The 19,934-nt window shown below is 41.5% G+C and overlaps 1 protein-coding gene across 3 annotated transcripts in view; it reads left to right on the top strand.

Annotated features, from left to right (window-relative positions):
• The first annotated feature begins 33 nt into the window (after positions 1-33).
• The window catches only part of DROSHA (drosha ribonuclease III), a 77,308-nt gene continuing 57,407 nt past the window's right edge, over positions 34-19,934 (top strand). The window contains exons 1-11 of one of the 3 annotated variants that reach the window (XM_082314568.1): positions 70-110; positions 1,243-1,428; positions 2,794-3,651; positions 3,755-3,814; positions 6,870-6,962; positions 9,748-9,979; positions 10,885-11,026; positions 14,123-14,277; positions 17,302-17,382; positions 19,026-19,112; positions 19,220-19,306. In XM_082314568.1, coding sequence (XP_082170694.1) covers positions 2,801-3,651; positions 3,755-3,814; positions 6,870-6,962; positions 9,748-9,979; positions 10,885-11,026; positions 14,123-14,277; positions 17,302-17,382; positions 19,026-19,112; positions 19,220-19,306 — 1,788 coding nt within the window. In that variant the 5' untranslated portion in view covers positions 70-110; positions 1,243-1,428; positions 2,794-2,800. Of the gene's footprint in view, positions 111-1,242; positions 1,429-2,793; positions 3,652-3,754; positions 3,815-6,869; positions 6,963-9,747; positions 9,980-10,884; positions 11,027-14,122; positions 14,278-17,301; positions 17,383-19,025; positions 19,113-19,219; positions 19,307-19,934 lie in introns of all 3 variants that reach the window. The other 2 variants (XM_082314567.1, XM_082314569.1) reach the window with 2 other exon arrangements.

Genomic DNA, 19,934 nt, shown 5'->3' with positions numbered 1-19,934 from the left:
CCTCCCTCCCTCCGGCGGGCGGTGCTTCCGCCCGCGGCGCCCTCCCACCGCTTTCCTCTTCCGGAGCCGGCGCGCTGCGGGCCGGGCTGGCCTCGGTGGCGGGGCGCCAGGTGGGCTCGGCGGGCCCGGCTGCCCGCTGGGGGGCGGCGGGGCGGGCTGCGCCGGGTCTTCCCTTGGGCCGCTCCGCTCTGCTCGCGGTGCCGCCGTTCCCCGGCGCGGTTCGTGGCCAGGGCGGGCGGCGGGGGCAGATCCGGGGCGGGGGGGGGGGCGCCGGTGCTGGCGAGCTCCTGGGTGCTGGTGTGGGTCGGTGTGGCGGGGCCCAGGCGGCCCCTGCCGGCAGCGCCTCCCGCCGCGGCCGGGCTGCGGCTGAGGCGGCCTCTCCGTGTGGGGCGGGAAGGCAGCGCGGCAGAGCCTGCCCGGCCGGCTGTCGGTTTCCTCGCCGGGTTTGTCTGCGCCGACCCTTCGGTGGCCGTTGGAGGCCGTTACAGACCGTTGGGAGCCGGTGGCTGCATGTGGCCTGGTCTCGGTGCCCTGTTGCTCTCAGCTGTGTGTCTGCAGGCAGAGAAGAGTTCTCGGTGTTTTTTAAGGAACCGATGTTACTTTTGTGTGTGGTTCCTTCAACCAGCACAATAAATTTCCTCTTCTGGGTGACAGGAAAAGGAAAGTTTGTCCTTTATAGTGTTTTTGAACTTACTTAAATTTAAATGAAAATGGAATGTGGCCAAACTTTGCAGCAGAGGGAGCTTTAAAATAATTTGGGCGTTTAAAATAATTTCATGTATATTTTTTTTTATTTTTTTCAGCTCTGATTCTGTGCATTCTGAAGCAGTGAAATTAAGGTGGTAGGACCAGAGTGGTTCTCTGGTGGTGAGGAAATCTTAGAGCTCTATTTAAGAGAGAGCTGATAAACAAGACCTTTTATTTGAATCCTGTGACATGTTAAAAAGAAATGTGCTTTAAGGCAAGGCACCGTGGTACAGTGACCTTTGGTTTAATTTGTTTAAAGCAATAAGAGTTTAACTCAGCCTGTTTAAATTAAATGTGTATATAAATGTCAGCAAAGTATGAAACAGTTTTCTGTTACAAGCCTGAGCTGTGTAAGATCATGACTGGAGAGCTAAAGCAAAATTGATTCAGCATCTAATGGATTAGAATTAATAATGACAAAAGGTTGCACTATTGCCAGACAAAATAATGGAAATGGACTTCTTCTCTCCCTTCCCCCCCTTATTTCTTTTTGAGAGTCTTTACAAGGTTGGATGGTACTGAGCAGGCACAGACTGACTGGAAGGAACAAGTGGCTTTACCATCATGGCCGCTACCTCCTAGAAAGGCGGGATTCTCACTTGCTTTGGCCTTTGGTTGCTGTGGAGAGGGAATGAATGCCACCACCACCAATTCCAGTGGCTTCCACTAAGCCTTGTGTGTGTAAGGAGAGACTTAGGGTCCTCTTGGTTCCTCCTCCTTGATGTCTGTCCTTTCCTCCTTCATTTCTTTTCCTTACTCCCTCTGGTTCATCAGAAGTTGTCTGCTGTCTCTCAGCAAGCTACAACTTTTGCAGCGCTGGCACCAGAATGCAGCAGAAAGCAGTGCTCTGAGCACTCCAGGTTGGCCATGTTGCATGGTAGCAGGTGGGAGAATAGTCTGCGCGTGTACTTCAGCATCAGCAAAGCCTCTGTAAAAAGGAGGCTTTGTTTCCTTTATCTGGTGATCTTTCCAATTATGTGTGTCCCTTGCCTTTCTTTCTCTCCCTCTGCCTTATGGAAAACAGGATTTAAGTTCTGTGACTGCGTAACTAATTTTTTTTTTTTCCTCTTCCTCCGTTCTAGCCAAGACACCATGAATGATTTTTAGATTTTATTTTAGATGTGTTTTCTTCCTTTTTTCCAGTTTTTGAAACTTAACATTGTAATTAAAGAATGAATTTTAACTTTAATGAAGCACAGTGGTTTTCATTTATAAACATTAATACAATGCATTAAATACACGCATAGTTTTGAGCAAGACTTAAGCCTACTTGAAGCAGTGGCAATTGCTGGAAAGGTAACAGGGCCAAGCTGGCAGCTCAGGGTGTTTTTTTTTTAGTCATTGTTTATTTCACTGAAATTGGAGTAACAGCACAGTCTATATAAAAATCTTTCTGCAACCTGAAAGATTCTCAGTCTACAAAAATATACCTACCTAACTTAAAATACTTTGAAATATCTGTTGAATTCAGTCCTTTACTAAATTGGGGTTTCAATGTTAATTGCTAGTATCTCATTTAAAATTTACATGATTTGTTGGACCAGGGAACTTGCAGTGAGGTGTTAGTAAAGTCATTCTTCCTGAAGTTTAGAATCATGGTCTAGAAAGGACTCCTTGTTATGGGACTAGGGATGACAACTGCGGTTGTTAAAATGAGTGGTTTCTTTGGTGTGAGGTATCTGAAGGCTTTATATCAAAGTGTCTGGTAGAGGTGCTTGTGTTCTTGGCCAGTCATATCAATCATTTGTTGAAATTAATGTTGTCCGAAGTCAGAGTGTGGTCCAGTTTGGGTTCTGGGTTAAAGACAGTAGAGTGCTTTCATGGATTAGAGGTTTAAGGAATCAAAGGGGCATAAATGACCCATAAATAGTAGAGGTCCGAGGAGCACAAAGCTCCCAGTGAAAGAGAGTGGACATCGTTCACTGCTTCTGTTAAAGAAAATTGCAGAAACTGGAATTTCAGCACTTTGGGAGTAGTTCCTGCAAATGCATTAAGGACATCCTACAAACATTGTGTGACACTGGACTTTTATTTTCCTCGTTAAAGGTGAGCCATGTCTTTCCATTCCGGGCGAGGATGTCCCCGTGGTCAGGGGGGACCAGGAGCAAGAACTTCAACACAGACCTACCGCCCTCAGAACCTACGGCAGCTTCACCCACAGCAGCCCTCTGTACAATACCAGTATGACCAGCAAACTGCCCCTCCAGCAACCTATTCAAACCCTCCCACCACGGGTTACATGCCTCCCAGGACAGACTTTGTGCCCTATCCTCCGCCAGTGCCCCCTTCCACGCAAAATCCCATCAGCCAGTGCCCCATGAGGCCACCGTTTCCAAACCACCAGATGAGGCAGAGCTTCCCGGTGCCTCCGTGCTTCCCTCCCGCTCCTCCGCCTGTGCCAAATCCTAGCAACGCTCCTGTGCCAGGAACTCCTGCCGGGCAAAGCACCTTTCCTTACATGATGCCTCCTCCCGCAGTACCGCACCCTCCCCCCCCACCAGTCATACCACAGCAAGTCAGCTACCAGCCTGTGTACCCCGCAGGGTATTCACAGCAATCGTTCCCACCACCTAACTTCAATAGCTATCAGCACAACTCTGGCTCCTTTCAGAGCGGCACTACCAACAGCAGCGGTGGCAGCAGCCATTTTCGGCACACGGGTCAGTACCAGGGAGAGAAGTCACAAAGTGACCGACGGTCTCCAGAGAGGAGCAAGCACTATGATGAGCACAGACATCGTGAACATGGTCACATCCACAGTGACAGGCATCGGTCCACTACCCATGGGGATCGTCGGGATCGAGGCCGGAGTCCAGATAGGAGGAGGCAGGAAAGCAGTCGGCACCGGACAGATTATGACAGAGGAAGGCTGTCACCTCATCACAGAAGTTACGAGCGTAACAGGTAACTTGAGGCATCTTCTGCCTGCAGAGGGAGAGCTGTCGTCATTGACCCGTAGTATTTGTTTGCACTGATGTTCTTCCCTCGCCCTTGTTTTTCCCTCTAGCTCAGGAGGTAGCCAGTACTCAGATCTGATGGAAAGAGCTATTGTTTTGACATCTTTCAGGTATGCTGCTTCTGCCTCACCTTTGCAAGCTTGGCAGACTTGTTGCCCTTGTCCGTGGAGATAGCTGGAAGCAAAGAAGCTCTCGTTTGAAAACTGAGTGGATTGCTGAGTAGTGCTCTGCCCTCATGGGTATTTACCGTAGAAACTTATGCACATGTGGTGTGAAAGTAGAGTTGGCACAACTTTGTGCAAAAGACTATGTTCAGAGTTGAGCCTTACAAACCATTAAGTCTCAGCACTTCAAAATTCAAGATGTAGGTACCAGAGTTAGGGTTCCAGGTGTTACTTGAATTTGGTCTTTCTTTGAGTAAGCTCTGTATTTGTAGAGAACCAGCACTTGGAGGGGTTTGTAGTCTGATAGGTGCACGTATCTAATCCCTGCAGTGAGGTGTTTTAGTGAAAAGCATGTTGCGCAGCGTTCTTCATCCTGCTCTGTCCTCATCCTCGTGGGACACCAGCACAGATGTGTGCAGGCTTCACGGGACCTCCCAGTGGGTGCTTAGACCTGCCCGTGTGATTCTGTTCAGGATGAAGACTTCAGCAAGCTAGCCTGTGATCTCAAGAGAGGACTGAGGTGAAAATTAGCATACACCAGTTAATAGAAATAGGCAAGTTGTAGGCTGTGTTGACATGTTACGATTCAGATGGATGAGTGTGGACTGCTTATTTTGGGATGTATCATGAAGTTTCTGTCCCTTTGCTTCATAGACACAAACAGCTTGCAAATTGTGAGCTGACCTGATGCAGTTTGCTGCATGGTGTTTTAGAGCAAACCACCATCAGCTGAAACTTTCAGATGTCTTAGATTTGCTCTCTTGGTGGCTCTTTTTGTGTCTAATGATCTAGGTCAGAATATTTGGAGAGAGATACCAGAAAGTTAAGTATCTAAATATTTAACAGGGCCCCTGGATCACATGCTCTAGTTTTAGAAGCTCTAAGCTTTTTCATGTAACATGTGAAACATGAATTTACACATAGTTCCTGTCGAAATGAAGCTACTTTCATTTAGATATGCAGAGATTTAATTGAAGAACCTTAGACAGCTGTATTAAAAAACAAAACAAACAAACAAACCCAAACTTCACATTCAGCAAGTTTACTTTGATTTCAAAAAAGGATTTTCCTAAAACTGGATGCAACTGGCATTAAGCCACTGGCCTTTTCTGTATGACGAGCTTGTAGAATTTTCTGCCCTTTGTAGGTGACTCAAATATTTGCCACATAATTTCACAATTTATTGTTTAGATTTTAAATTTCAGTTTTAAGTTTTGAAAATGCATGTTTTCAGCAGCATCTTTCTCAGACACTTGTGGATTACTGCTTGAGGCCAACTGCTTCCTGGGCTACTTGGCAATGTATCTGCTTATTTTAATGAGAACTGTTTGCCGCCCTTGGTGTATTTTTTGCACAGCATCCATCTCTCAAGCAAATCAGATGACATAGAATATGCTCTCTCTGAAGACTGAAATCCATGCTGAGCAAGGCACAGGCAGAGAGGATGAACGGGTGTGGGGAGGAACAGTAGATAATTTGTATGAACTTTGTGCTTTGTAAATTTGCGTTCTATTTCATGTTATGCATATGGAAACATACATGTATATGTTCATAAATAATCTTGACTCATTCTATTACCCTACCAAACCGCCCGAAGCACATATTTACAATTCCTTATGTATCAGCAGACTCATTTACTAGGACATTGGACAAATCCACAAATGATTGTGGACTAACGAGTTGTCAGCTGTTAGCAGAGTATGAAAACTGCCTGTGTGATCTTTGCTGCTTCATAAACACAGTAATTTCATAGAATCATTTAGGTTGGAAAGGACCCTTAACACAAGGCCAGCCATAAACCTAACACTGCCAAGTTCACCACTAAACCATGTCCCTAGGCGCCATGTCTACCTGTCTTTTAAATACCTCCAGGGATGGTAACTCAACCACTGTTCCAGTGCTTGATAACCCTTTTGGTGAAGAAATTTTTCCTAATATCCAACCTAAACTTCCCCTGGCACAAGTTGAGGCAATTTCCTTTCAGCCTATCACTTGCTACTCAGGAGAAGAGACTGACACCCACCTCGCTACAGCCTCCTTTCAGGTCTTCTACGAAGAGAGCAATAAGGTCTCCCCTCAGCCTCCTTTTCTCCAGACTAAACAACCCCAGCTCCCTCAGTCACTCCTCATAAGACTTGTGCTCTAGACCCTTCACCAGCTTCGTTGCCCTCCTCTGGACACGCTCCAGCACCTCTATGTCCTTCTTGTAGTGAGGGGCCCAAAACTGAACACAGTACTCGAGGTGCGGCCTCACCAGTGCCGAGTCTGGGGCACTATCACCTCCCTGGTCCTGCTGGCCACACTATTTCTGACATGAGCCAGGATGCTTTTGGCCTTGGCCACCTGGGCACGCTGCTGGCTCATATTCAGCTGGCAGTTGCCCAACACTCCTATGTCCTTTTCCCCAAGCTTTCAGTTAGTTTAAAGCTCTTTTGCCCCAGAAATATGTTTGGGTTGACAAGTTCTTTATGTGTATGTGCAAGCTGAGTCTTGTATATGAAATTCATAGTTTCAGCGTGATGCAGATTTTCTGTGTTTATCAGTTTTTTTGTGTGTGCTTGAGGTGGCTGTTGGGAAGAGAGAGCTTGCCTGAAACACTTGAATGCCTGCTGTGCTTACAAAGCTCTTGTGCATGGAATAGGTTTTCTTTCTCTTTATTGAGGCATTAAGAATGGTTAAAGCTATCTCACCCTTTGCCATTCTTAATAGAAGACGGAGAATGGCAACAAGTCCTGTATTGAATTTATAGAAGTTACCTCTGTATGGTATGAATTAACCGTCATATTGAGATAGATGGCTTTATGACAAAGGCAGAAGAAATAGGTGATTGTCTTTTACAAACTTCTTGAAGGTCAGCATTAAGAATGTCTAGGCTTCTAGCAGTCAGCACATGTATATAATTTTGCATAACATGATCTCAGTCTGCTTCTGTGCTCCTTTCAGGTGTGTAATGTATCAAATGCCAGATTTCTCATTTAACTTATGTTTTCAACTCTCCAAGGGAACGGGAGAGGGAGAGGCATAGGCACCGTGACACCAGAAGATCACCATCACCAGACAGATCCTACAAAAAAGATTACAAGAGAGCAGGAAGGTAAGGAAGGTTACATTCACTCTCTTGTATATTTGAGCCTCTGTGTATGCATGCATGTGAGTTTTTGTGTATGTATATGTGCATACGTGCCTGGGTTGAAACTCAGAAAAGATGAGTGTCTCAAATTTATAACCATCTGCGTACACATGCAGTTGTCAGTTATCTCAAGACCTTGTAGAGTTACAAACAAGATTAATCTCTGGGGAGAGGGCTTCGCTGCTGTGTCCCAAAGACTTACACCTGCTTCCAGTCTGTAAAGTACCAAGATTATTTAAAGTCATTCTATGTTTAGATCATCTTTTAAGAGCTTTTTTTTTGTATTGATATATAAAGAAAAAAATTCCTTCTGAATCCTGGATAGTTAAAGTCAGTGCAACGTTATTGGCTTTGTAGGCAGAGGAGACTGAAAAAAAAAAAAAAAAGTTGCTTTCCTACATTCAGCTTCTGAAAGCATTACTCTTGTAATACATAAGGAATATCACAGGTTGTGTTGTTCAAAGGAGTGCCAGAGTTAGGGTAACATAAACAGTGTGGCTTATAGAATAATAGAATCATTAAGGTTGGAAAGGACCTCCGAGATCATTGAGTCCAAACGTTAAACTAACTGCCAGGTCTACCTCTAAACCATGTCCCTAAGCACCACATCCACGCATTTTTTGAATACTTCCAGGGACCGTGATTGCATCACTTCCCTAGGCAGTCTGTTCCAATGCCTAACTACTCTCTCCATGAAGAAATTTTTCCTAATATCTAACCTAAATCTCCCCTGGCACACTTGGCCATTTCCTCCCATCCTGTTGCTTGCTACCTGGGAGAAGAGATGAACCCCCACCTCGCTACAGCCTCCTTTGAGGTAGTTGTAGAGAGCACTAAGGTCTCCCCTCAGCCTCCTCTTCTCCAGGCTAAACAACCCCAGCTCCCTCAACCGCTCCTCGTAAGACTTGTTTTTTAGACCCTTCACCAGCTTCGTTGCCCTTCTTTGGACACGCTTCACCACCTCAATGTCTTTCTTGTAGTGAGGGGCCCAAAACTGAACACTATTCGAGGTGTGGCCTCACCAGTGCCAAGTACAGGGGCATGATCACCTCCCTGGTCCTGCTGGTGTCGTGGTTTAACCCCAGCCAGCAACTAACCACCACGCAGCCACTCGCTCACTCCCCCACTGGTGGGATGGGGGAGAGAATCTGAAGGGCAAGAGGGGAAAACTTGTGGGTTGAGATAAGAACAGTTTAATAACTAAAGTAAAATAAAAATAGAACAGTAGTAATACTAATAATAACAATAATAATAAAAACAAGTAATAATAGTACAATAGTAATACAAAGCAAGCGATACATTCTACAATTGCTCACCACCTGCCAACTGATGCCTGGCACGTCCCCCCAAGCAGCGATCATTGTCCCTCCCCTGGCCAACGCCCCACCCCACCCCCCACTCATATACTGAGCATGACATCACATGGTATGGAATAGCCCCTTGGCCAGTCTGGGTCAGCTGTCCTGGCTGTGCCCCTTCCCAGCTTCTTGTGTACATGGCAGAGCATGGGAAGCTGAAAAGTCCTTGACCAGTGTGAGCACCACTTAGCACTACTTAGCAAGAACAAAACATCAGTGTATCATCGACATTGTTCTCATTCTAAACCCAAAACACAGCCCCATACCCCAAAACACAGCCCCATACCGGCTACCAAGAAGAAAATTAACTCTATCCCAGCTGGAACCAGGACAGCTGGCCACACTATTCCTGATACAAGCCAGGATGCCATTGGCCCTCTTGGCCACCTGGGCACACTGCTGGCTCATGTTCAAGCGGCTGTCAGCCAACACCCCCAGGTCCTTTTCCGCCAGGCAGCTCTCCAGCCACTCCTCCCCCAGCCTGTAGCGTCGCATGGGGTTGTTGTGACCCAAGTGCAGGACCCGGCACTCAGCCTTGATGAACCTCATACAGTTGGCCTCAGCCCATCAATCCAGCCTGTCCAGGTCCCTCTGTAGGGCCTTCCTACCCTCCAGCAGGTCAACACTCCCGCCCAATTTGGTGTCGTCTGCAAACTTACTGAGGGTGCACTCAATCCCCTCATCCAGATCATCAATGAAGATAGTGAACAGGACCGTCCCCAATACTGAGCCCTGGGGAACACCACTCGTGACCGGCCGCCAACTGGATTTGACTCCATTCACCACCACTCTCTGGGCTCGGCCATTCAGCCATTTTTTTACCCAGCGGAGAGTGCACTTATCCAAGCCATGAGCAGCCAGCTTCTCCAGGAGAATGCTGTGGGAGACAGTGTCAAAGGCCTTACTAAAGTCCAGGTAGACAAAGTCCAAGTAGCTTCTGTATAATCCTTCTAATAAAACTCTAATTCTTTTCTCATGCAAATAGTTTGTGGGCTATGTATTAAAACTTCTTTATATTGTAACTTTCAATTGTGAGTGATGTTACTTTTAGTTTTTAGTGATGAGTTTCTAACTTTGGAACAAAGTTAAAATCATCTAGAATGCAAGTAGGAGTTTTAATCTAAAATAGCATATATTTTTTCATTCTAATTCTTGAATAAGGTTTAAAATACAAAAGCACTTTGAATTTTAAGTCATTTTTTGTAGTAGGTCAGAACTACAAAGTACTCTTTATGTTGCACGTTAAAAGCAGGAAGAGGCAATTGGATATTGCTGTAGCTTATATGATAGAATGATGCACTGATCTGAAGCAAACTATTTTTTTTTCATTATAAAACTGTCACTGTTAAAATAATAAAGAGAATTGCTTTTGTTTGCTTTCTCCCACTAAGCCGGTCCCCAAGCAGAGAGAGAAAGAGACCCCGATGGGAGGAGGACAGAGAAAGGTGGTCTGAGAACCAGAGCTCCAGCAAAGAGAAAAATTATACTGCTATCAAAGACAAAGAATCAGAGGAGAATGCATCTGAAAAAAACGAAGAGGAAGATGAGGAATTACTTAAGCCAGTATGGGTTCGCTGTACCCATTCTGAAAGCTATTATTCCAATGACCCTATGGATCAAGTGGTATGTTTGTGAGAGAACTCTAAAATTCTGTACACAGTCCTTTATTGATTGTTTGATTACTTGATTAATATGAACCCTTCAGCAGGATCATGTTTTGTGTCTCTTAATCCTTCTCTCCTCCCAACCATGCCAGTCTTTTAACCCTGTTAAGGGCTTTATTTGTTGGTATTCTCTATTTTCATCAGTTTCTTCTGTCTGTTTTCATTCAGATCAGTGGTACATGGAAGACAGGTACTTTTTTGTCACCAGAAGGGAAGGGTGGTTTTTTTTTTTCATTATACCTGTGTTTGAGCAAAGATGCCTCAATCACCATATATTCCCACAACCTTGGAGAAGTTTTGTACAGAGGCAGGAAGTCAGGATTCTTTGTACTTGACAATAACACTTGCTGGTGGAGTAGTGACAGAGGAGGGGTGCTTTCTGGTTTTTTATGGTTTGTTTTTTTTTTTGTGGTTAGTTGGCTGTGGGTTATGTTTTTTGAGAATGACATGGAGAGTGAATTCATGGTGATTCAAAGCAGGCAACAAAATTTGCTGAGCTTTGTGTTTCTTGTGTTTGATAAAATTCTTAATTGCAAAATACTTCCACAGGTCTCCTGTTTCTTCTGAACCTGTTGAAAATCAATGCTGAGCTATACTAAATATGCCTAGCCATAGTTCTGCTTTGTTAGGCCAAAGATTTGATGATAATGCACCAGCAAATGAAGTAATTTCTCTGCTAATTCATCTGACTGAGCAATATAATGGTATGCTAAAGCCTTAACAAATATTTCCATGTTTAATTGAACTACACTGAGATCCATCTTTTCGCCCCCTTGCTTTTCATTGTGAAATGCTGGTGCGTGTTGTGTTTATGTGCTGTTTCAACACTGTCTTTTTGTTGTTGTTCTGTTTTTTAATTAACAGGGGGACTCTACTGTGGTAGGAACAAGCAAGCTCCGAGATCTATATGAAAAATTTGACGAGGAGTTAGGAAAGCGACAGGCAAAGGCCAAAGCAGCCAGGCCACCGTGGGAGCCACCAAAGACCAAGCTGGATGAAGATTTAGGTAGGCAGAAATGCTGACAAAGCTCTGAAATGGAATAATCTGTAGTTAACCTGTTGTTGGCAGTTGTTTGTATTTAATAATGTCAGTAGGTTAATACGTGTTTTTTAAATCCTTCCTTTCTGTTGCATATCCATGGGAGTTTTACTGTTGCTTTTTACTGAAGTAGAGCTAGATTCTTTACCCAGAAGGCGTAAGGGTATCGAGCACTGCCTTATGCTAAAGTCTCTTCCATGGCATGAAAGCACCCTGAGCATGATCAGATAGGCCAAAACATGGTGCACAAGAGGCTTTGAGGAGCTCCTGGTCTTATATTTCTAAAAAGGAAGCGAGAGTAGTGATGGTAAACTCATATGGCTGCTTGTTATGGCACTGAGTTCATCTTTCTTCTGGATTGTATTTTGGTTGTGCAGCTCTGCTTACTATGATCTTATGCAGAAGTATCAGTTTTCAAAACATAGTTTGTCTGCATTGTCATGCACCACCGATATGGGTCTTCTTGCAGTGAAATAAGTCTGCTAGCTCTATCAGTTATTGGGGAAATATTGGTGGAATTAGCAGGGCATACTTTTTGATAGCAATTTGTCTACTCAGAAGTCAGTGAAAGCTGTTTTTCTTATTTTGTTTTGTGAGAACTGCTAGCTGTTCTTATTATACTTCCAGCATTTCAGTGTTTCATAGTGTGTTTTTCAGTCAGTTGCATTAGTTCAAGAAATTCTTAGGCGTATCACGTTAATTTAGATACTTCACTGGGCTTGCTTTTTAACTGATGCTTCATGTCTGCCCATTGAGCTGCTTCAGACTCTCATATCTGAACCTAGTAACTCTTTAAAAATCACATATCAAAAATTCTAAAGTTGAAATACAGGTATATAATGACACGGTCAGTTACGTGTGGGCAGTATAAAAAGATACAAGAAGGATGAAAGAAAAATAATAAACACAGATTAAATAAAATGTGAATTCACTTTTGTAAAGGAAGCACCTTTTTCACCTTTTTTTGAGCAGCAGATTTGCACATATTTAAGTTCACTGAAGAATCACTATCAGAGTTAACTGCAGGGTTTTTCAGGAGGTATATTTTCATGTGGATGAAGCGAGGACAAAACTACTACATTCTACATACCTGTGTAAAACTTCACTTCCTCAGATATCTGCAGTAAGAGTTCCTTTGCTGCTCCAGGCTAAAATATAGGGCCAAGAGCAACTTCTCTGTGTTTCTTTTTCCACTCTTTCTGGAGGACCCGAAGGCTCTATGTTTACACTGGTCCCCTGGGCTGACTTGGTGTCTGTGCTGGCTTCTCCTACAGCCACACTTCTGTAGTGTCTATTAGTTTGTCTTATTTTGTACTGAAGTAAATGCTGTCTCTGTTCTGGCTTGCGTTAGCGGTACTTGTGTACTGTAGTGAGATAGCGATGCACTTGAAGAGCGCTTTTAGGTCATGAAAGGCTGATTTCAGTACATGAAATCCAAAAGTTCTGCATTGGTTTTTCAGAATTCCAGCTTACTCTCACAGGTCCCACACTCATTTTGCACCTAAAATTAGTCTTATACAACTAATTAATGTTTATGAGAGAACTTTTAAAACTCAAGTGTTTGTGAATATTTGTAGGAATATATGTGTATGCACATTCAGACAAAGCTTGATTGCAACTGAGCATGTATGACCTATGTAAACCATATGTCTCAAGGACATATTTTAACACCACCTTATGCTGAATTATGGACTGTATAAAAATACATCTTGATTTAAAAAAAAAAAAAAAGAAGCATATTTTACTAGTAATATTCTCTCATTTTTCTCTCCTTCTTTTTCTTTTAACTAAGGAGAGTCTTGTATTCAATAAATACATATATTTCAAACCACAGTTTCACAGTATTTCAAAGCACTGGCAGTGTAGTAATATCTTTTCTCTTAAGTCAGAACTTAGAAATGGAAGAAATGTTGCATCCCTCCTTCCAAGAATAATAAATCTTACTTGCTTCATGCTATATGTCTTGGCTATGAAGGCATTTATTTAATTGGGAGCTGAGATCATCTGTGGAAATGACTGACATTACATACGTAGTAAAGGGGTCACTTGTGAGTACGACAGGAGGTTAGAGATAGGTGAGATTGGGCTCTGGGTTGTTTGTGGGTTTGGTGGTTTTTTTACTAAGTCCAGACACTTATTAACATTACTTTGACAAGACCACAAAGGAGACATTTTAACAAGTCTAAGACCATCTTCTGTTGTTTTTTTTTTTTTTTCTTTAACGTTGTTCTCCCCTCTGATATATGAGAAAAATTGTTTCAGTTAATACAAAGAAATGTCTTAAAAAAAAAAAAAAAAAAAAAAAGTAAGGAAGAAACCTCACAGAACAGGGCTTCCAAAAAACTAATGGCTGGATTCACTTAGCTAGTAGTTCCAGGTTTTCTTCTTGTCTGTGGTTTCTAATATGTGGTAATGAATTTAGGAGAAATAATTGATTTTGAAAAATGAGTCTAGCAGTACATGTTCTATAATAATGCTATCCATATGTGCAGTTTTGTAACTCTTAAATAGACAATATCTTGCTACAGACAAGCATTTGTAGGTAAAGTAAGACTAGGCATAAGCACTTTGCTCATAGCAAGCAGAATTAACTTTTAAACAAGAGGTTCTGTTTAGCTCATGCTAATGACCTTATGTGTATTCTTCTTTTCTCTCTCTTTTTTTGCTTTTTCGTTTGTTGTTGTTTTTTTTTTTGGTTTTTTTTTTTTTTTTAACTTTATGGTCACACTTGTGTTTGTTATAGCTCTATAATCTTTAATGTCAAGTAACTGAAATTGCTCTTCTACATGTGATCAGTGGTGCTCCTGGACATCCAAACAGCAATCTGATGCATGCAAACAGATGCAGTTGTTGCAGGCATTTAATATCCATAGCGTTTGCTGTCATTTTTAATTAAAAATGCAGTTGCTATCCCTCTTTTTGTTAGTGTGAACGTCATGCACAACTTTAATAACTTTCAGTATGGCACACTTAGATATGTCATGTCAGAAAATGCATTGCTACTGGGGAGGAAAGCGTGTGGAATTATTTTTCAGCTGACTTTATTTTCCCTGTGTGAATCAGAGAGCTCCAGTGACTCAGACTGTGACTCTGAAGATGACAGCAGCTGCTCTAGCAGTTCAGATTCTGAAGTTTTTGACGTCATTGCAGAAATTAAGCGTAAAAAGGCACACCCTGATCGTCTTCATGAAGAACTGTGGTACAATGATCCAGGACAGGTACGGTGAAAGGAAAAAGTACTGTGTGTCTGAAAGTCAGTCTTCCCCGTAGACCTAAAATTTTACATTGTTGTCAAACATGCTGAGCGACATCTATTTCGACACGCTTGTTTTACCCCCCTTTTCTCTCTCATCTTCTTCAAAGCACTTCACTTTTGATTTCAAGAGTGTGGTTCCAGCTCATGAATCCTGGGGATTATTCAGATGGAATCACGTCTGAACGTGTTAATAAAACCTGGATTGCTAACAGTGTACTAATGCTGTCCTCTTAGCCCTGAGATAAAAGTACACAGATGAATTCTAGGATGGCGAAAAGGCAGCATGTTTACCTCCTCTACAAATTTTTCACCTAAAAGCTTTCAGCTCATAATGATAAATAATGTTTTAAATATGCGTTTAATGCTCTTAATTTCTTGTCTAATGGTTCTTTTGTAATTGCATGGAGATTATAGTTCTCATTAAATGTAATTGCTGAGCTCATGAAGTGTTGTTTTGAATGTATACATTGCACAGAAGACTAGTTTTTGTTTGCAAATTTGCCATCTTCATCTTTCTTACTTAAATATTTTACAGTCTATTCTAACTCATTGTCAAATGGCATGTCAGTAAATTTATTTTTCTGGCACTTTGTGTGATGCATGAGTTTAGCATGCAGCAAATCATAATGTGAAGAGATACTGCAATGATTATTGCCACTGTGGTAATTCAAAGGTCTGTTGAATATTCTCTCTCTGACTCATATTTATGCTTCTAGTTAAAAAAAAAAAAAAATTGACTAAGCATAGCTAGCTGTTTTTATTTATATGGAAAAGAAAATTAGCAAACTGTTCAGATATTTAACTGAAAAAAATTGTGTAGCTCTTGGGCACACTTCAAAGTGATGTTCTAGGCCAGAATATTAGCTAAATAAAAAGAAGTGGAGTAACTGTAGGATGAATAGATTAAGCAAGGTGTGGTTTATGAGTTTCCTGCTGAAAAACTTTCTTTCCCGAAAACTTTCTTGAGACTGACTCTTGATCTTTATTAAAAGGGCTGAAATCAGATCATGGTGAGCTTGTCAGTGCTGTACAACTTTTGAGTAGATTTTATTTGAAAATGTTTGAAGTTTTCCTAGGTGTTTTTCTGGTATGCCAGAATGCTTTCTAGCTATCACTACATAAAACAGGAGTGATTTCTGTGCACACTGGCACATACGAGTACACCGTCTGACGTGGAACTAAATTTTTAGGATGGATCTTCCCAACCCTTCAATCTGAGCCATGTGTGTGTTACTTTGGATAATCTCCAGCAGTGCTGGCTGTTGCCAGAAAATAAATTGTTGAAGTTGATGCCACCACAGTGGCCTTCTGCTTACAAGTATTATCTGCTTGTTTGTGTTGCCCTGTGGGCCAGAGGAAGTTAGAAACCATTGCCTTAGTTTATGTAAAATTGTGATCTTTCAACATCATTTTATCATCACTTCATGATTGCTCTTCTGCATTTTTTTCCATGAGCTGTGTCATTAGGAACAAGGTAGATATGTATCTGACTTGCTTCTCAAGTCCTGGGCTTTACAGGTACTTCACATCTCCCTCAGTTTCAGTCTGTGCATTTAATGTAACAGAGGCAGTGTTAGTGCTGAACAGCTCTAAAAATTAAGGATGAGATTTTCAAAAATAATTTTAGTAGCCTCAGTAGGCCCTTATTTTTTGGGGAGTGATGAGTGATTTGCTGTTGACTACATTTTTTAACTCTCTTCCATTTTGTGGCTGTGCAAGCCAGTGAGGAAGTATGCTTTTACCTACAAGCATGATTCAGTGTCATTGAGCCGTACTTTCTTCAGGGGTCTCAGTGTGTGGAGCAAAAATGTGTGAACAAAAAGCTGTCATGTCACTCTGTTAAGATTGCATGACTAGTTCCCAAAAGAGTAGAGAAGTGCTCTACTTCTTATGTTCCTTTGCATGTATGAAGAAATTAAACTGAGATTAACATTCAGAGAATTAACATCAAAACTAAAAAGTTGCATCCCTCTCCCAACTGTCTGAAGACTACATTAACAGCAGTTTGGGGATTCTTGCTTCCTGAGGTATCTTCACATTATATCTATTTGCTGATGATAGTATTTAACCCCACCATGGATGCTGTTTCCATTTTCAGACTGCTTGTAATGGCATGGAAAGTTTTACTGGTTTTTGTATTGCACTGCAAGGTTGTTGGGTTTTTTCTAAGTCTAAAAAGAATGATTCAGTTCTTGGATTCAAACTTTGAAAAACTCCATTAAAGCCTGGGGTTGGGAACTTTTTTTGTTTCTCTGGTTTGGGTCTGTTTTTTTTTCTGTTGGATCTCCTCAATGGGCATGATGTTAAGAGCAGAAGGCTTTAGGCTATTGCAGTAATTAATGTCTGCATTGAACTCGGTCATAAAAGTGAAAAGAAAGACACTAGCTGTATACTGTGTGCAATGGCCCTTTTTGATGTAGCTACTTGATGCACTCATACAGAATACTGAAGTGGATATTTTTCCCCCCCTTCCTCTTTTTTACTGATCTGTTTGCAGGATGCATTTGAAGTGCTCCCATTACTTTAAAGTAACAAGTAAAATCTTTGAATGGTCTGCTTTGTATACTTTTGGTGATAATCAAGGACGGGATTTCAGTCAGTGAGCTGAGCAGAACTCTTTGAACATGGATATTTCAGCATGTAAATATTTGCATGTGCATGTTTAGGACCCGAATCTCATTTTAGACAGGCAGTGTGCTGTTTGTATGTATAAGAAATGGAAAAGATGTATATGATAGTAGAGTGGTACAATTCTGCTGAGAGCATTTTTCCATCTTGTTCTTCTGAAACAGTGATGAAGTTCTAATGCTATTGTGCAGTTTTCTTACATTAGTCTATACTGTTTTCAGTTTTATTGGCTTAAGAACATCCACTTAATCTACGCATGACAGGCTTTTAGAAGCATCAGCACTCTGGGCATTAAAACCAACATACTTTTCTAAAACCATTTTTCAATAAAAGCAGAATCCTATTTTGTTTTTGACAGATGAATGATGGACCCTTGTGCAAGTGCAGTGCTAAAGCCCGACGAACAGGAATAAGACATGGCATTTATCCTGGCGAAGAGGTAAGTAATTCTAAGAATTGCAATTATGAATACAAACTTGCTGCTGTAAACTCATACTTGGGTTGATTTGAGGTTTTTTTCCCCATGATTTACAGGCTTAGTAAAAACTCCTGTGCAACGTTAAATCGCTTAGTTGTGTAACCTCATATTTAAAGCATAATACTGGTAATGAAATCTACCTGAAAACTACGGAAAACTTTTGCTTGTATTTGTTTAGTTTTAGTTTTTGGGGTTTTTTTTTTAAGTTTCTGAAACACAATTACATTAATAAAAAAGAACTTGTGGTCAAAGATCTACCATCTTGAAGTGGATGAGTATGTTATGAGGGCACTCTTTGTGAAGGGATTGCTTTAAAAGTAAAAGGAAAAGTAAATAAAATAGTAATTCTGCTTCTGGCATGAGCAGGAAGCTTGTCAGGAGGTGTTCTTACCTTAGCACTAGAGCATGTCTGCACTGTAAACGTTCCTCCCCACATTGTCTCTAGCGTTTCTCTTGCAGAGAAGGAGGGAGAAAATTTTGGCAGGAGAAAACTGATATATAAAACTTGCTGCATGAAGGCCACTGCTCCCTGGAGCAAGGCCAGCTGGCAATGTGAGGTTTCGGAAAATCTCCTCGGATATGCTAGTTTCTACAGTGTCCTGTAGATAAAACTGCCTAGCTTTAAACTGGCTGGTTTGTAACTGTCTTGTTGCAGCAGTGAGAAGCTTAATTTGGGGCTGAACATCCAGAGTAATTACCCTACTTATTAGATGGGTTTTGCAAAGTCCACAGAGCTGTGTAGTGGTGTAGCTATCTTGCCATTGCCATCAGGCCAACTTTTGTAATGCTCTTTAGAGTAGTACCCTGCTTGCTGCGGTGATTTTTTTTTCTTTTTTTTTTTTTTTTTTTTTTTTTTTTTTGCCATGCAGACAGATGTATTCTGAAGAGGCTGGTGGCAGCCTCTGAACTGCAGAAAATTGGATATAGGGCATAAGAGAAACTGATTTTGTCTGACTGCTGAGGATTTTTAGATCTTTAAACTGGACTGCTTCAGAACAAGCTGGAAGAAAACATGAATCCCAGGCATTTGGTGGTGCATCAGAGTGCACAGAGGGCTGGCTGCCTTTGGACCTCACAGGCAGGCTTTACAACCTGGCAGACAGAGCAGGGTTACCAGAGCTGCCTCTTGGTGACGGACTAATCCCTTCTCTTCAGGCCCCAGATTTGCCCCAAGCAGATGAGCTGATACCTGTCTATCTTGATAACATACTTTGAGATCTTCTCATGTGAGGTCCAGGTTCCTTTTTGTAAGCTTTTAAAATCAGTTTCCTGAAACAAATTCCTATAAAAGAGGAAATTAGTCTGGTATGTAAACAACTAACTGCTGTCTGTAAGAAGGATGGAGAGTCAAATGGAAAATGAAAAAAATTACAGCAATGTTTTTCACCTTTTTTTCCTTTTGAATAGCTTTAAAAATATTTCTGAAAGTGAAAATGTAGATAAGGCCCCACTTTCCCTCTTCCCAGAATCCTTAATTATGACTACCTGCTTTTATTTAATTTTTCCTAGTGCATGTTTCATGGCTATTAGAAATGCTTTATTCTCTCTTTTAATCTAAATTTGCCTTGACTCTACACATAATTCTACTTATCTCTTCCTTTAAGCCCATTAAACCATGTCGCCCCATGACCAACAATGCTGGAAGACTATACCACTATCGAATTACTGTGTCGCCTCCCACAAACTTCTTAGTAAGTACTTTATAAATAATTCTAACTAGGGTTCTAATTTTGTTTTCAGTGATGGAAGTAGTACTACTTCTTGTTTACTCCATGGTGGTTTTGTTTGCTTTTTTTAGACAGACAGACCTACTGTTATTGAGTATGATGACCATGAATATATCTTTGAAGGGTTCTCAATGTTTGCACATGCTCCACTAACAAACGTAAGTATGCTCATTGCTACAGACACGGGATTTTTTTGGAAGGCAAGCTGTTTCTGCCCTGAAGTACAACTTCTCTAAAACAATGGTACATGTATCTCGCCAGCACTGGGGACGTGGGAAAGACATTTGTGCTAATGAGTCTCAGGTTTTGTCTTGACTAATTGTGGTAAGCATTGTCTTCAAACTGTGACTGAGACTGTGATGTGCATCAAAGTAACATTTTTACATGTTTCACAGTTTGGAAGTGAAATAAACCATGGAATAAATTGTTAAAACTGTTAATTGGATTTAAATTGGATTAGGAGGTTTGTTAAGTTGGAAAAGTTTAGAAAAACAGCAACAACAATAAAAAAAAGGTTTTCCCTTTATTAAGTGACAAAAGGACTTTTTTCAGAGATCCACTCGACAGGGATTTCTCTTTTCTAAAAACTTACCTGGACGTATCCACTACTTTGTAGCATGTGTTCAGCTTCTTCAGGAGGTAGGCAAGTTATGATTTTTATTAAAAGTTGTAGGTATTTGAAGGCAATTAATTTTGTGTTTTGAAAGCAAATATAACAAAAAAAGCACAACTGGTACTTGACTGCCCTGCTTTTCCAACATAAGCTGTTAGCCGTATCTGAATGAA

This window comes from Platalea leucorodia (assembly GCF_965183815.1).
Source record: "Platalea leucorodia genome assembly, chromosome: 1".
In the NCBI taxonomy this organism is placed as follows: domain Eukaryota; kingdom Metazoa; phylum Chordata; class Aves; order Pelecaniformes; family Threskiornithidae; genus Platalea; species Platalea leucorodia.
Note: the sequence above shows the minus strand (reverse complement) of the source record. Positions and strands in the feature narration are given on the sequence as shown.